The 16,828-nt window shown below is 40.7% G+C and overlaps 2 protein-coding genes across 2 annotated transcripts; one reads left to right on the forward strand and one right to left on the reverse strand.

The window, feature by feature from the left end:
• Positions 1–6,691: 6,691 nt before the first annotated feature.
• On the reverse strand, positions 6,692–13,219 carry ubqln4 (ubiquilin 4). The gene is made up of 6 exons (XM_047341037.1): positions 13,019–13,219; positions 10,589–10,740; positions 10,357–10,505; positions 9,340–9,640; positions 8,673–8,844; positions 6,692–8,242 (listed from the first exon to the last, which is right to left on the reverse strand). The coding sequence occupies exons 1-6, from the start codon at positions 13,169–13,171 to the stop codon at positions 8,108–8,110; spliced, it is 1,062 nt and encodes a 353-aa protein (XP_047196993.1). The 5' UTR covers positions 13,172–13,219; the 3' UTR covers positions 6,692–8,107.
• A 1,450-nt stretch (positions 13,220–14,669) lies between these two features.
• LOC118113716 (1-phosphatidylinositol phosphodiesterase) lies at positions 14,670–15,880 on the forward strand. Its single transcript, XM_035163656.1, has 3 exons — positions 14,670–14,723; positions 14,842–14,915; positions 15,040–15,880. Exons 2-3 carry the CDS (start codon positions 14,863–14,865, stop codon positions 15,878–15,880), a joined length of 894 nt encoding a protein of 297 aa, XP_035019547.1. The 5' UTR covers positions 14,670–14,723; positions 14,842–14,862.
• The last annotated feature ends 948 nt before the right edge of the window (positions 15,881–16,828 follow it).

Consider the following 16,828-nt stretch of genomic DNA (forward strand, 5'->3'; position numbering starts at 1 on the left):
AAGCTAACTGAGGGGCCTTTCCTTAGATGCCGCTGTTGAGCCATTTTTCCACGCCCATTTCAAATTACTCCAGAATACAATTACTTTTTGGGGTTTTGAATTCCCTGCAAACTTTGGTAACAATTTCAGCATGTCTAGGCCGTGAAAAAGCCCCAAAAGGGAAATACAAATCCTTCGAAATACAATAGGGCCTCCCACCGGAGGTGCTCGGGCCCTAATAAAGCTTTATAGTAACGGTCAAGAAGAGCAGCTTTAAATACCTGAGAGAGAGTAAACCCTCTTTAAATTAACATATAATTATGTAAAGTGATACTAAACTGAACACAACATGCTAGTATTTAGCAACCAGACCTTCCTAAACACCAAGAGTTCGCCCTGAAGTTCGCTGGCTGTATGGAAGAAGAAGTTTTTCCACCAGCATCTCAAAATAATAATAATAGCTTGCATTTATATATCGCCTTCAAGAGACCCAAGGACGCAGGAACAAGGAAATCTTTGGTAATTGCGCCATTAAACACTATACTGATGTGAAAGATATAAATACAAATTATCAGTAAGTTAATTTTCTTTAATGATTTAAATGACTGAAGAAATTCAGATTATTTCTCCTGAGTGGACTATGGATTAAGACAAATATGGAGGCTTGAAGAATATATGGAATTAGTAACTGTATACCTGACCTAATCCCAGCAATTCCATCCGTAATATCTGCAGCCCTGGCTGGATCTGTTCGAGGGCCTGTCTGACTCTGGGGTTGCTCATCGTAGAAAGCGTTTCAGGATTCTGCAACTGCTCAATGACAATTAGACAAATTTGTCTCATCAGGTCTGGGTTGGACATCAGGGTCCGGAACACCGGGTTCCCATGATCTGCAACAGCATCTGTGGGTTGACATCATCAGCTGCTGTATCTCCATTAAGTAGGGTGAACCCATGCCGACACCTAAGAAGCCGGACAGGTTACCGAGTCCACCTGAGGGAGGAAGGATACAGATCAATAAGTTATTGGTAGGTGTGTGGGCATGTGGCATGTGGTGGGAACCAAATCACAGCCTGTCGATAACATGTAGCATCTTATTGAGTGCAAGGGGCTTAATAAAGCATGTAGACACATGACACATGCAGCAGTAACAACAATGTGTAGTGTCTCTACAAGAGCAGGTGACACTGAACGCTTTCAGTTTACGTTACTGAAAAAGCTATTAGCAAGTTAGATGGACAAACCAAGACAGTTCCCATGTTGAAGACCCCACCTCATGCAGAGCTACAGATTCATCTGCCTTGCATTCTGAAGAGGAGCTAATCAGAGGGAGTTTCTTTCTTCAGGCTTTGCAGACGGGGTGACCACCTTTAAATCGAGTTACCTTCAGCACTCATGTAACACAGAAACACGAATAGACTTCAGACTCAGTCCTCTTAGAACAAAGGTCTCATAGGCACACAGTTCCTAAATCTGAGAGACTGATGCTAATTTTGGTTGATGATAGAGAATCAGTCAATAAGCATTACTGTGCCAATTTTAAAATGCATGAATCAAATATGGTTTTTGAAGATAATTTAAAAATTTAAAAACAATACTAACCATCAGGAATTTTTACATGGTTTTCAGAGAAAGCTGAAAAATGTCAAACCTGAAACTCCCTGCAGTGCAAAAAGAACAAAGTAAACTTTATGTTAAACATTTTACTCATTGCATTAGCAGGTTGTAATGGTGTCTGGACCGGTGCTGCTCGCTACAGTGGGGTCAGGCTGGTGCTCCTGGCGCTGCTGATAGTGTTTTGTTGAGGTGGTGAAGAAGTGGAACTGGTCTGAGATGTGCACCGCCATCTGTTGATCTTAAGAGACAGCAGACATCAAACAGTCAATCTCACCACACGTAAGCGTAGACCTCTTAACACAGATCTCATGGACTATACTTACTTTGGGATGTTCTTGATAACGAGATGAACGGTGTATCCGCTTCTGATACCATACTGCTTCAGAGTATCAGTGTATCCTTAGAACCTTCCCTTGTGAATATCAGCAATTCAGTTGGTTCTGGGGGCCTCAAATATTTTTGATACTTCCAGTTCAAGCTAAACAGATGAGAAAGAAAATAAAAGGTAAATTACCAGCAGGGCAAAGTCAGCAGCTGCCTTGATATTCAAAGAAGAAATGCAGGTTTTGGTGATTTGATTAGTTGCAAATATTAGTGAGGATCAGAACTACATATGAACAACATTATCCTACATTAATATGCAATCTAGTGCCCCTCTTTTGAAGATGGGTGAAAATGTAGTTCTAAAATGAATTTAGTTCATATTGTGCCCACATGGTGGTTACTCCTGAAACAAGTTGTTCATTACATTTAGAGATGTTCCATTACTGATACCAGCATCAGAAATACTGAAAATGCTTTGTCAGGAATCGGCGAATGTGGAAATATAAGTATGTAGTGTAGCATTAGCCAGAGCTACCTAAAATGTCAGCAATGTTTGCAATATTTTCCTCAGGAAAGTCCCACAAGTAAAACTGCAACGTGTGCCATACGCAAGACTTCACTTTAGAGCTATTTAAAGGAAGTAATTGTTGTGTATTCTTAGATTTATTTGTTTGTGTTCTTTTTGCAGTTATGAAACTAGATAATACAAAAATTATATGGCTTCATTCTCTGTATGCATTTGTTTTTCAATGTGTTTATCACTTCCTTACAGGGTTAGTAGCATACAGTTTTAAAAATATTTTGTATAGGTTATACTTTTAAATGTATTGGTATCGGATCAGTACTTGTTATTGACATGAACGCACCTTTCCCACAGAAGACTCCTCCCAAATCGTTAGTTTCTTGTTTCCCTCCTGAGTTGTGACATTAATCTCAATCGGGGTGGCACCCGGAGATTCATCTTCATTCGCATTGACATCCTCCATGTGGTCGCTGCTGCTTTTCTCTGCCATCTCTTCAGTAAGGGCAAGCTCAAATCGTGGCAGCGGCAGCTCATAGAGGTACTTCCGGTGGCAACAGAAACTGCCACTTATATGTAAAGGCAGCTGCCTTTGATGCCACACTGTTTGCAGGCAGCTATCACAGTTGCCACAAGTGTTTGAGGGTAGTTGTCACTGCCACTGCAATATCTGAGAGCAACTGTAGCTGTTTGTCATTTATTCAGAGATATATACTGGTTTATGGAAGTTAATTTGATAGTTTGTTAGCTCCGGGGGGGTTAGACTCAAAATGAATCAAGAAATGTTCCACATCTATCAGATCCATATGCATGATCTTAGGGTCTATGGATGGGTAAGAACTCAAAAAAAGAACGTAGAAACCTCAGAGAGCCACATGTGAGGGATCCCTCTCCCAGGACGGATAGAAGTGCAATAGATGCCTCGTGTAAAGGAGAACATCAGAAACAGCATTAGAAGGTAAATAAATGGATGAATTATTGTCAGTAATGGTAGAGTATCTGAGTAGACATATTGTATATAAAGCAGTCTTGTTGTTAGCCCTGGATCTGCAGATGATAAGGCATAGGGACTCCAGGGAAGATGTCCCTTACTGCCAACATTACTGCAACAACACGTTCCTGTAGATTCATGCTGCACAACATCAGGAGAATACGTCCCCTTCTCACTCAGAAGGCGGCGCAGGTTCTGGTCCAGGCTCTGGTCATTTCGTTTGAGACATCGTTTTTGCAAAAGCACACACCGACTCCACATTAACTTTGATGATCTATGACATACGAAGCCGGGAGTCGTTGCTGCCGACGTGAATTACGTTCTTACTGTATTTATGTTTAGCTTTAGCCAGCAGCTTTAGTTTGGATTTCAATGTCGCCTGCTCTGGGGGGGAGGAGGAGGAAGAGGCGGGCTCCATGGAAATGGCAGACTGGCGTGCTAGCCTCGAGAGGAGCACAGTGAGCAAGCGGTAAGTCTGCATGTGGATAAACATCGGTGTTCGCTGACTCCGATTATTTCACAGCTTTTCTGTGAAGATGACCCAAACTGACTCTCACTCTTTTCCTTGGGTTAGGCAGCTGGACGACCTACAGGGAGTAGTTGTGGGATTCACACCACCTTGCATGTAGGCCAAAAGGGTGCTGGTCACTTGAACAGTGTGTGGTGGTTCTGTCCTTGCACTGTGAGTTGCAGTGGTAGTGATCAGTGTGCTCACGTGGTGGTGTCTATTGGGGTTTGTGATAGAATCTCCCCGTAGTAAGTAAGCTGCCTAATGGTCCTCGCTTTTTAGGTTAAAGTGTATTGTATCTCTGTGGTCACGGTATTTGTTGTTTTAGATTTTATATACATTCAGAAATAATAACCTATTTGTTTTATTTATAATTGTCCATCATTTTCCCCTTTCTTAGGTCCCCCATTCTAGTCCTCCCATTATTAAATAAAGATTTAATTGTGAACTGAATGCACATCTCTGCTCTTCTTGAACCCCTAAAATTTGATTGTGTCCATGCACACTGTCATTGGAGTCAAACATGACCCATAGGCTGCTTTAATTCTAAAACAGTCATTCTTAACACTGTCCGGTCACATAGATCGGCGATTTAGCTGTAGTAATATAGAGAAATATCGGTGTTAGCAGAGGAGCTAGTTCTGAGAGAGTGACCACCAACAAATGTGTAAATAATTGCCTTTTATTTTTTTTACGTTTGAGTAATTTGTGCAAATACAGATTGTAAATAACCCAATCTATGTTATTGTTAATATTGTCGAAGTGTCTGTTATTTTATTGTGAAATATTTGCTCGCTTTGAGGTCAGACAATCTCATTTCCGTTGTTGTATTACACGCTTTTATTTTGAAAAGTGAAGTTCCGGTAGAGACGCGGACTTCCTGTTATGAATCTGTAACTTCACAAAGGAAAAGTTTTTTTGGGGGTTTAGCGACCCTCCGAAGAGGCACAAGCTCTTACGGTGTTGTTTAGGGAAGTTTCAAATAAACCTGGAAACATCAGTTGAAAGTCTCGACCATCTTCCGGCGGATATGACCTCCACCTGCTGCACCACACTGCCAGTGGAGTTCATGTGACGCAGCAACTCTGGTGATGGTCCAACGACGACGGCTAAAATGGACGATGTAAAGGAACAAATGCATAAACCTACGAACTGAAAATACAGGGAAGTAGTGGCTTATTACTTCAAGCTGCATATGAAGGATCGTCACAACAGGAATTAAAGGGAGGACATTGAAAGCGAAGAAAAAAATGGACGCACGTGAAGCTGTTACTAGTGACATATTGAAAGTCATTTATGAACGTTTATCAGCAACAGATGGTGAATTTGATGCTGATATTGAAAAGCAGCGCCTTCATCAGCTACACGCCAATGACTACGCCTACTCTGTTTATGGTAGCGCTTCACGGTCAGGTGCCAGTCACCGCTCGGAAACTGCGAGCATTGTGGCAAAGAGAATTGATGCAGCTGCAGAACTAGCTGCAAAGGAAGGTCAATACAGAACAATGCAAGTTGAATTAAGGCAAAAGGAGAAAATAAGAACAATGGAAGAGCAACACAGGAAGGAATTAGACATGCAGAGGTCTGAATGGGAGCGTCTACAGGCAGAAAGGGACATGGAGGCTGCTCGTGCCAGACTGATGATCTACGACAGAGAAAGCAGAATGGAATCCGATACTCAGCCCATGCAGCAAAACAAAAGGTCAAGCATTTCCATCCCCTCTGATCACCACCAGAACCCTCACATTGTTGCACCAGCACCTCATACTGACGTGTCTCAGTTGGCCCAAGCAAACCAAGACAGACTCCCAATGCTGGTGCCCACAGTGTTTAGTGGCGACCCAGTTCTCTATATTGAATGGAGGGCTTCATTCATGTCACTCATCCACCGCAAAGGTATCTCTTCAGCTGATGATCTTCATTTTTTGAAGAAATATGTCACTGGCTCAGCACACAAATGCCTTGAAGGCACCTTTTATCGCAATGACGATGAAGCGTACAGAGATGCATGGAAAAACTAGACCAATGCTATGGTCAGCCATTTGTTGTCCAAAGAGCTTTCAGGGAGAAGCTGTCAAAATGGCCGAAAATTTATTCCAAGGACGCTGAAGGGTTAAGGACATTCTCTGACTTCTCAAAACGCCTGCCTGCAAGCCATGCCACATGTAAAGGGTCTTCACCTCCATGATCGTCCCAGTGTGGGTGTCCACAGCCCAAAACCCATCTAATGAGCAGCTTGTGTATGCATTGTTAGACACCCAAAGTGACAGCACCTTCATCAACGAAGAATTAAGCAATCAGTTACAAGCAGATACCTACCCTGTAAAATTGAAACTGACCACAATTCAAGCTCTCACGTCGACCTTCCTCCCTCCTACAGTAAAGACCACATTCCAGTGAACCGTAATCATATACCCACACATGAAACAGTCTGTCCAAGAACACTAGCGCCCAGACAGGTGTTATCTGGAAAAGATAACGAGCCCTATGCCATCCTGACAGATTTAGGGTGGAGCATTGTTGGAGGTTCAACCCCATGCCTGGATGAAACAGAATCCAGCCTGTGTCACAGAGTCAATGTAAAGGAACTTCCTCCAGTAACACCAATGGATATTATAAGCATCCTGGAGTCAGACTCAGGAGCCCTCACGAGGCACGAACATTAATCGGCTAATGAAACATTAATAACAGCTCCTTGCACTGTCGTGCTCAGGCCCTAATAACCCAGGGAAGGAGAATCATGGGCAACGGATGAACGAACAAAAGAGTAATTTATTAATAATGAACCGAAAACAACTTTCTTAGAAGGAAAGACACTGACAAACAGCAGTAAAAATTTAACTCAAAACCACAACCCATCAAATGAAATGGTCACGCTACCAAAAAATAACTGCAGACAAATAACATGGCACACTGGGGCTGACTGTCTGCAGTTATTTTTTTTTGCAATTTCTACATTTCCTCTGTTTAATCTCTTTCTCCATCACTGCACAGAACTGTCAGTGACCGACATTAAACGAACATATTTTAGATTCAGAGGGAGGGGGGGGGCTTGTAGACTAAAGAACATTACAACCATGGATTCAAATCAACTAAACTTTTCTGCAATTATTTTCACATCTACAAAGAACATTTGGTTGAAAGTCCAAAGGTAGACAAAAGATTTTACATTTAATCTTTGCAGTATTTTGCAGATTCCATCAAATACATTAAGGTATGACACAACATGTATGGAAATACACAACCATATTATGTAAAATGGCTTGTTGTCATTTGTAATCAATAATGGAATTTACTTTACCTCCTAAGTAATGTGAGAAAACCCACCAACAAAATCATGTCGAGCCAATGTTGCTTTACAGTTTATCTTATCTTATTCTAACATAACAGTATCATAGCCTTGGTCCAACAACCTGAACATTTTCACTTTCTCCTTCTCCTGGAAACATTAACGCAGCAGAAACAACCATAAAAATCTGATGAAGTACTTTAAACAGTTCTGAGGAAAGAAAATATGTGTAAAAAAAGAAATCAGGATAAAATATTATAGATAAGTTAATAAATTCCTGTCAATTAGGAAAGATTAAGGCTCAAGAGTGAAAATAAATCACATTACAAACTAGCTGAGTGCCCAGAAAGGAACATCACCCAACCTACTGCAACAGAACCCAGTTTTAAAACTCTTAGACTAAAATACAACATTTCTTTTTTATTAAATAATGTAAAAACAACTACTTAACTTAAATTTCTCTGCGTCCTCATGTGGAAGACGTAAAGGTGCATCGGTCATGCCTGAAACTGTCTCCGTCTGCACTAGCAAGAGAAACTGTGGCTGTGACCGTGGTGTCTGATTTACAGATTAATGGAAACAAGTGACAGTAACAGCTCTAACTCTATCTGGGGTTCAGGTCAGACTTGAATGTCATAGAGGACTGAATTTATCTAGATCAATTTAATTAAATATATTTTCAAATCTTCCTCGCTAGTCCCCAACTCTACCAGTCTTTCCAGCGTCAATCCCTAAAATGAACTGAGCGCGTTGGGCCAACAGTCTTTCAACAGCGCCCAGAATTGAACATCATCCAACCTGGTTGCTATACTTTTAAAAGTTGACTTTTTTTTTTTACAGTGGTCGTCCAGCGTCAATCCCTAAAATGAACTGAGCGCGTTAGGCCAACAGTCTTTCCACAGCCGCGTTGACGTCCCCTCCTGTCGCGATAAGCGCCTGCAGGTTAGCTTCACGGTTGATGAAGCCCATGGCGTTGAGCTGGTCAAGCTGCTGCTGAAAACGAGCCTCCGGCACCTGAAGGTGTGAGGGAAGAGACGGCGTAAGATTCTTTTTATTTACAGAGGTGGAAACTTTAAGATTGTGATAACTGTCAGTATGTGGTGAGAGAGAAGACACATCTTGACCTAATATTTTGACACAAACTCTTGGGTTTAACTATATTTACAGTACTCCTACTTCGTGCACAATTACTGCATCATAATACAAAGACAAACTCCTCCTCTCATATGTCATGATTACATTTTTCTGTATAGTTCTTTAAACTGTGAATAACATTAAACGCTTTTACTTTCACTTAAAAAAAAAGATAAAATACTAATTGAAATCAGTATTTTAATCTAAAATATATATATATATATATATATAATGCAAGTCACATTTACCGACATTATCAATTTGTCTTTCTCAATAAACTAACAAGTTGTTGCATCCTGATTAAACGTACCGATTGGCCACCGCCTGAAAACATCTGTAATATCTGCTGCATCTGCTGTGAGGGAATGGATCCTGGTGGTAAGGCAGCTGAGGAGGAGTTCTGTGGAGGGACACTGCTCCCTGTGGCTGGAGGGACACTGCCCCCTGTGGCTGGAGGAACTGTGAGACCTCCAGTAGGCACACTGGAGGTGGAAGAATACGTTCAAATAAATAAAAAATAAAGCTTTATAGCAACGGTCAAGAAGAGCAGCTTTAAATACCTGAGAGAGAGTAAACCCTCTTTAAATTAACATATAATTATGTAAAGTGATACTAAACTGAACACAACATGCTAGTATTTAGCAACCAGACCTTCCCTAAACACCAAGAGTTCGCCCTGAAGTTTCGATGTATGGAAGAAGAAGTTTCTTTCCACCAGCATCTCAAAAATAATAATAATAGCTTGCATTTATATATCGCCTTTCAAGAGACCCAAGGACGAGGAACAAGGAAATCTTGGTAATTGCGCCATTAAACACTATACTGATGTGAAAGATATAAATACAAATTATCAGTGTTAATTTTCTTTTAATGATTTAAATGACTGAAGAAATTCAGATTATTTCCTGAGTGGACTCATGGATTAAGACAAATATGGAGGCTTGAAGAATATATGGAATTAGGGGTGTAACTGGTACCTGGACTCGAATCCCAGCAATTCCATCCGTAATATCTGCAGCCCCGGTTGGATCTGTTCGAGGGCCTGTCTGACTCTGGGGTTCCTCATCATAGAAAGCATTTCAGGATTCCGCAACTGCTCAATGACAATTAGACAAATTTGTCTCATCAGGTCTGGGTTGGACATCAGGGTCCGGAACACCGGGTTCCCCATGATCTGCAACAGCATCTGTGGGTTGGACATCATCAGCTGCTGTATCTCCATTAAGTAGGGTGAACCCATGCCGACACCTAAGAAGCCGGACAGGTTACCGAGTCCACCTGAGGAGGAAGGATACAGGTCAATAAGTTATTGGCAGGTGTGTGGGCATGTGGCATGGTGGAACCAAATCACAGCCTGTCGATAACATGTAGCATCTTATTGAGTGCAAGGGGCGAATAAAGTATGTAGACACATGACACATGCAGCAGTACAACAATGTGTAGTGTCTCTACAAGAGCAGGTGACACTGAACGCTTCAGTTTACGTTACTGAAAAGCTATTAGCAAGTTAGATGGACAAACCAAGACAGTTCCCCCATGTTGAAGACCCCACCTCATGCTGAGAGCTACAGATTCATCTGCCTTGCATTCTAAGTATATTAATCAGAGGGAGTTTCTTTCTTCAGGTTTTGCAGACGGGGTGACCACCTTTAAATCGAGTTACCTTCAGCACTCATGTAACACAGAAACACGACCAGACTTCAGACTCAGTCCTCTTAGAACACAAAAAGGTCTCATAGGCACGTTGCAGTTCCTAAATCTGAGAGACTGATGCTAATTTTGGTTGATGATAGAGAACTGTTTGGTCACATTACTGTGCCAATTTTAAAATGCATGAATCAAATATGGTTTTTGAAGATAATTTAAAATTTAAAAACAATACTAACCATCAGGAATTTTTACATGGTTTTCAGAGAAAGCTGAAAAATGTCAAACCCTGAAACTCCCTGCAGTGCAAAAAGCAACAAAGTAAACTTTATGTTAAACATTCTTACTCATTGCATTAGCAGGTTGTATCGGTGTCTGACCGGTGCTGCCTGCTACAGTGGGGCTGGGGCTGGTGCTCCTGGCGCTGCTGCTGATAGTGTTTTGTTGAGGTGGTGAAGAAGTGGAACTGGTCTGAGATGCACCGCCATCTGTTGATCTTAAGAGACAGCAGACATCAAATAATAATCTCACCACACGTAAGCGAGACCTCTTAACACAGATCTCATGGACTATACTTACTTTGGGATGTTCTTGATAACGAGATGAACGGTGTGTCCGTCTTTGATACCATACTGCTTCAGAGTATCAGTATCCTTTAGAACCTTCCCTGTGAATATCAGCACCAGTTGGTTCTGGGGGGCCTCAAATCTTTTGGATACTTCCTGTCTAAACTAAACAGATGAGAAAGAAAATAAAAGGTAAATTACCAGCAGGGCAAAGTCAGCAGCTGCCTTGATGTTCAAAGAAGAAATGCAGGTTTTGGTGATTTGATTAGTTGCAAATATTAGTGAGGATCAGAACTACATAAGTACAACATTATCCTACATTAATATGCAATCTAGTGCCCCTCTTTTGAAGATGGGTGCTTTGTGAAAATCTAGTTCTAAAATTATTTTAGTTCACACTGTGCCCACATGGTGGTTACTCCTGAGACAAAAGTCCCACAAGTAAAACTGCAACGTGTACCATATGCAAGACTGTAGTTTCGAACCATTTATTCTCAGATGTATTTGTTTGTAGTCTTTTTCCAGTTATTACTGTCAAACTAGATAATAAAATAAATTCTATGGTGTTTATTCTCTGTATGCATTTGTTTATCACTTCCTTACAGGGTTAGTAGCATACAGCTGTCAAAGTATTCTGTATAGGTTATATTTCTAAATGTACTGGTATCGGATCAGTACTTGGTTAGGACAAAGTCCAGATCGGAAATTGGGAAAGAAAAATAGCATTGGAAAATCTCTTATTAAATTACCCATTGACATACAAAAAAAACAGTAGTCAAGAAATCCAGTCAGGTTGTGTTCCACTTAAAAACTACTGATTATTTATAGATCTTTGTACAAAAAACTGTGCGTGAAACTGCCGCCTATAGTGTGAATTTGATGTAAACTTGGAGCCAAGCAGCAAACCTTTTGTTTAATCTGGACATGCGTGCACCACAGGGGTTGGTCACAGAGGTTACACCCTCAGTTTGTGTTGGGAAACAGTTTCACAGATCAGCATCGAAGTGTGGGTGATCATTATCAGCACTCTGGTTTGTTTAGTGATGTTGGTCAACAGCGCCCTGCCTGCTAGAGAAAAGTCAGCTTCACCAGAGGACAGATAATGTAAGATAAGATCTAATCTCACTCTTGGCCGCCACAACGGTTTAACCAGGGCCTGGTGGTAAAGTGGTTCTCTTCTTCTTCTTCTTGTGTTGTTTGTTGGTGGTTTGCAAACAACTGAGAGGTGCATTACCGGCACCTTCTGGTTAGCCCCAGCTTGTGCCCTTTGTTTATCTGTTAACATGATGTGTCTCTAGAAACTTTTGAAGACGTTAAAACTTTGGCATATCTTCCCCACTTCCTCTCCTGAAGTTTAATCTCCATCATGCTGCCGACATTGGGCTCCACAGAAGTCCATTAATAAACAAACATGAGAATATTTTATGCTGTCATAGAGCTTATTACTGCAAGTTCTTGAAATAATGATTTAGCATCTCAAATTAAAAGGGTTAGTTTGTGTTGGTAGCAGCTTAAACTTTCTTTTGAGTTTGTTTATTAAAATAATAAATTTGTCTACATCTTTAAATACTGGGAAACTCATTAATTGCAAATAGAGAAACTTGTTACTCATTATTAAAGGAGCTTTTTTCATTATTGTGAGATATTACTCATCTCATAGATCGAGTCCACGCTTATTGATCCACTCCCTCTCTCTTGGGTCAGACCATTTGAATCTATTACATATTCCACAGACCCGTCCGAAGACATGTGGTGACCAAGCTTGTGGGACATTTGCGTGGAAGTGTGGATCCTACTTACATCTTTCAAGTTTCAACCGAGTCGGTGGATTCATTCAAAAGACAGTCACGTTCAAACAGGCAGATTCTTTCTACCTGTGCACTTCACTGACTCTGCATTATTCTCTCTAGATTGCATGTGTGTTTGTTTTCTGTTTTTAAAAATCTGCATGGCGTCTTATTTTTTGGCCCTGTGATGCACTTTGGGAATCTTATATCTGTGAGATGTTCTTCACAATCAAACCTTAGCTTCTATCTTTGCTATGTGAGCCCAATGACACATCACTGGGCTCACATAGCAAAGACAGTTAGGAACCAGTATCCCCACCACCCCCCCCGGGCCCTTCACAGCCGAGGCAGCAGGTTTATGGTAAACTACGTCTGATCAGGACAGAGAAAAGGAAATAGGAGAAAGTACAGGTATTGGATTTTGAACTAGAAAAACACTTCGGTAGCTGTGGACGGATTCAAATAAATTAAAAAAAAACCATCTAATATGTAGAACACGTCCACAGTTCACACGTTTTGAACGTTTCCCCCCTTGACTCCCAGTGAGCGATGGGATGATGATGTCACAAATCAGTCGATTAACGTCAGACCAGCTGACAGCTGCAGGTGGGGCTAGCTAACTTCGTAGCACGATGGAAGCGGGTCAGCGGACGCACCTGGGCCACAGAGGATTCCTCCCAGACCGCTATTTTCTCCGTTCCCTCCGGAGTCCGGACGTTAATCATCATCGGGTCGCCTCCGGGAGATTCGTCTTTATTCGCAATGACGTCCTGCGTGTGGTCGCTGCTGCTGCTGCTCTTCTCCGCCATCTTTACCGATTCTTCTTCTGTTGTCGTTCCCGGCAGAGTTGACTTTGCGTCGGCGTGCTGCCGCCGCCACTCTATCGCCGCCCGGCTGAACTGCAGGCTCTACAGTTTGAAAGAAGAAGAAAATGACATATTTTGTAATTGTAGTTTTTTTTTGTGTGATATTTCTTATACCAAAGTTGTAAAGTAACTTACTTATGTACAGAACTGGAAGGTTACTTTATAATATGTATTTACAAATGTATATAGTAATTTATATATATATTTATATATTATATATCCCACGTTTATAAGTATTGCATGCTGCTTATTATTACTTATTGCTCAAATGTTGCAAATGTCCCCAATGTGGGACAAATAAAGGATTACCTTATCTTATCTTACATACTAGAATGGCACTTAGTGTAGTGCAGATCTCAGCCAAGGCTCAACAGTCCCCATTAATTCAATAAATCTGCACCACATTTCACACACACTCATAAATACCAGTCTCCGATATTTGCCAGATGTTTTTTCATCAACATCCAAGAAATATTCCCTGGAAAATCTGTGAAATTGTTGAAATATGCCCAATCTTACATTGTTAAAGGAAAGTGAAAAAAACTGATCCCCTGATCTGAATCCACACCAGAATTTAATGGGTTCTTCCCTGAGCCATGCAACATACATTATTCATTTGCTACATGTCAGTAATAGCGAACAGATCTTTAGCAATATCACAGTGTGGAAATACTCTTTTAACCAAGTAAAAATTATATTTTGTCATTAAAATAAGTACCAAAGGTTTAAGTACTCCTTTGCAGAAGGGCCTATTTCAGAATAATATAAATGTTATGATTGAATTACAATTATTGACGCATTTTATTGTTGCAGCTGAAAAAGGTGGGACTATATTATTATTTAATGCACTGCAAGGAAACTTAATTAATTGTAGTGGAGTGCATTTATTTAAAGTGCTTTTCTGGCCTTGATCACAACTCAAATGCTTTATACTACAAGTCACATTCAGCTATTGCTCATAAAATAAAGTTATGAGTCACTAATTATGTCAAATATGTGTAGTGTTGTAAAAGGTACAATGTTGGCCTTTGAAGTGCACAAATACTGGAACAAATACACTCAATTAAAGTAAAAGTACCACAAAATTGTACTTTAAGAGCAGTAATTGAGTGAATGTGTGTTCATACTTTCCACGACTAGGTGGTTTTGGTTCTTCTGGCTCTCATTGCACTGCTTAGTCATCTTTTATTTATCTTTTTTGCACCCATGGAGCAGCGTGGATTTGAAATAATTTCTATTGAAATTCTGGAAAATCATATCTAATCGGACTCTGTTTCTTTGCACCATGAATCCACCTTCTCAAACACCACAATCTGAGCCAACCGGTTTCATTGTTCCACATCAAGAACAATCAGTCTGATTCATACAGCTGATTACTGTGGCCCACACCTACAAATTCTCAGATAACCAAGCAATATAAGTTTTGGATTTCTGGTTGCACGTTCACCATTCTGACCATTGCAGCGGTTGGCTGTGAAATCCTCCTCGCTCGAAGGTATAGTAGAAAACTGTTGAATTTTCTGAAAAACAACTGGATTGGATACTTAATTAGTAATTTAACCAATGTTTGTGATGTGTGTTAAATGTATAATTTTGTCCGTATCCTTTGCTAGATTTCTCATCTTTCTGCAAGAATGAAGGCTGGTCACAAGTGCCTGTTTTTCCAGCATGTTTTGCTGTCTGTCATGTAAGTAGAACACGAATTCTGCACATAAAAGTAAAGAATATGTTGTTTTTATGCTGCAATAACAAATGCTGCAATTGGGTGGCACTGGGGTTATTGTAACAATCAAAATCTTCTTCATCATCAGCCTTTTGTGCCACGGCAAAGACGTTTTCTTCAACGACAACGGAAATCTCATACTCCCTGGGTCCTACAAAATTGCATGGATGGCAGGCGTTGAGGATTTCCGCACCCTGTCGCTCATGACCATCCCTGGTACCCACGATACCTTGGCCCGCTACGGAGGCCCAGAGGGCGAATGCCAGGCTTTGACCCTGAACGATCAGCTGAGGGCTGGCATCCGTTTTTTGGATCTCAAAGTGTTCAGTCTGTTTGACACCCTCTATGTCATGCATGGTGTGATGTATCAGCGTAGCACTTTCAAAGAGGTCCTGGACACAGTGAACGCCTTCCTGTCCGAGTTCAAGACCGAGGCTGTGCTCATCAGAGTGCAACCAGAGTCTTTTGAGAAATCGACAGTCAACAACAAGGTGCGGAGTCTGATTGGCAACGACCAACACGTCTGGGTGACCTCTGGGATGCCCAATATGGGTCAAGTCAGGGGGAAGATTGTCTTTTTGCAGGAGAGCACCTTCACTCTAGGAATCCCTCTGGTGGAGACAGAAGGTAAAAGCGAGGTTGACAATGTTAAAGATAAAGACAACAGAATAATAAAACAGCTGAACCAAGCCAATGAAGCCTGCGGAGGTGATAATGCTGTGATGACGTACACTAGTGGCACTGGCTTCGGTACTTTCTGGGGAATGTTTCTCACTCCAAAACGAGTGGCTGAAAAGGTAAACCCATGGCTTGATCAGTACCTGAGGCAGTTTTACCCCAATAAGCCCAGACCATGCTTTGGTATCATTGCCATGGACTTCCCCGGCATCGACCTCATTCAAACTGTTATTAATATCAACTGGTGGTAAAGGTCAGGCAGATATACACAGTGTGTCCCACGTGTTAGAAAGTCCTTCCTGTGTCTCATTCTTCATTGTACACTCTCGAAAGAAGGAATAAATCTCTTATGAAGCAAAACTGATTCTTTACTCTTCACTGTCGATTTCTTAAGAATGCATTATTCACAATTGTTTTCTGACCATAATTAAGACAAAAATAAAGATGACTGCCTCCTCCTCATTGATTTGAAGTCTTGTTTGCTAAGTGATATCACATCTCTGAGTCTTTGTTTGTTACGTCCCTGAAATACGTCCATGGGAATGAAAAAGGGCGTCACACATGTGAACGAGACCAGGAGAACAAACACAGAGAAAAGTGATGCTATCACGAAAATAAGGAGTTTATTCAGAATATAACCAGATAAATAAAAGGTGAGATGGGAACTGAATGGGAGCCTCATCTTCAGGAGCCAGGAGACATTTGCAGAAAATATTATTGAACCTTTATTTGAACTTAAAAATATATAATAATAATAATAATTACAATAGAATAACAATAACTTGACTGGCCCTCAGTGGAGCACACACCTGCACCAAGGCCAAACTTGTCTAGATCTTAGAAACATAGTAGTATAAATATAAATGAAAAAAAGAATTGGTCTCATAACCTAAATTATTTTATAACAAAAAACACTTCACTCTTGACTAATGCCAGTTGAGGTGTGATGACGTTTCGCAAGTCTGTGGGCGTGGCTTTTGATTGACAGTGTTGTGCAATAATGCATTAAACGTGATACCATAAAATGGTTAAATATTAATATTTTATTATTAATATTAAATAATAACTTGAATTGATTAAAGTTACCTCGGGGCACCACCCTTCAAAGGAAGGGAAAAGATAGCCAATTTATTGATTAAGTCTCATAAAAGCACTAACTACAAATTTGGAACTTTGATTAACAATTAAATTAATAACTA

Source organism: Hippoglossus stenolepis, chromosome 8, assembly GCF_022539355.2.
Source record: "Hippoglossus stenolepis isolate QCI-W04-F060 chromosome 8, HSTE1.2, whole genome shotgun sequence".
NCBI lineage: Eukaryota > Metazoa > Chordata > Actinopteri > Pleuronectiformes > Pleuronectidae > Hippoglossus > Hippoglossus stenolepis.

Coding starts and splice junctions, on each gene's coding strand:
- LOC118113716 (XM_035163656.1), top strand. CDS start 14,863: ATGAAGGCTGGTCACAAGTGCCTGTTTTTCCAGCATGTTTTGCTGTCT. Junction 14,916..15,039: donor CATGTTTTGCTGTCTGTCAT/GTAAGTAGAACA, acceptor CTTCATCATCAG/CCTTTTGTGCCACGGCAAAG.
- ubqln4 (XM_047341037.1), bottom strand. CDS start 13,171: ATGGCGGAGAAGAGCAGCAGCAGCAGCGACCACACGCAGGACGTCATT. Junction 10,506..10,588: donor GTTATCAAGAACATCCCAAA/GTAAGTATAGTC, acceptor CTGTCTCTTAAG/ATCAACAGATGGCGGTGCAT. Junction 9,641..10,356: donor ACAACCTGCTAATGCAATGA/GTAAGAATGTTT, acceptor CTTCCTCCTCAG/GTGGACTCGGTAACCTGTCC.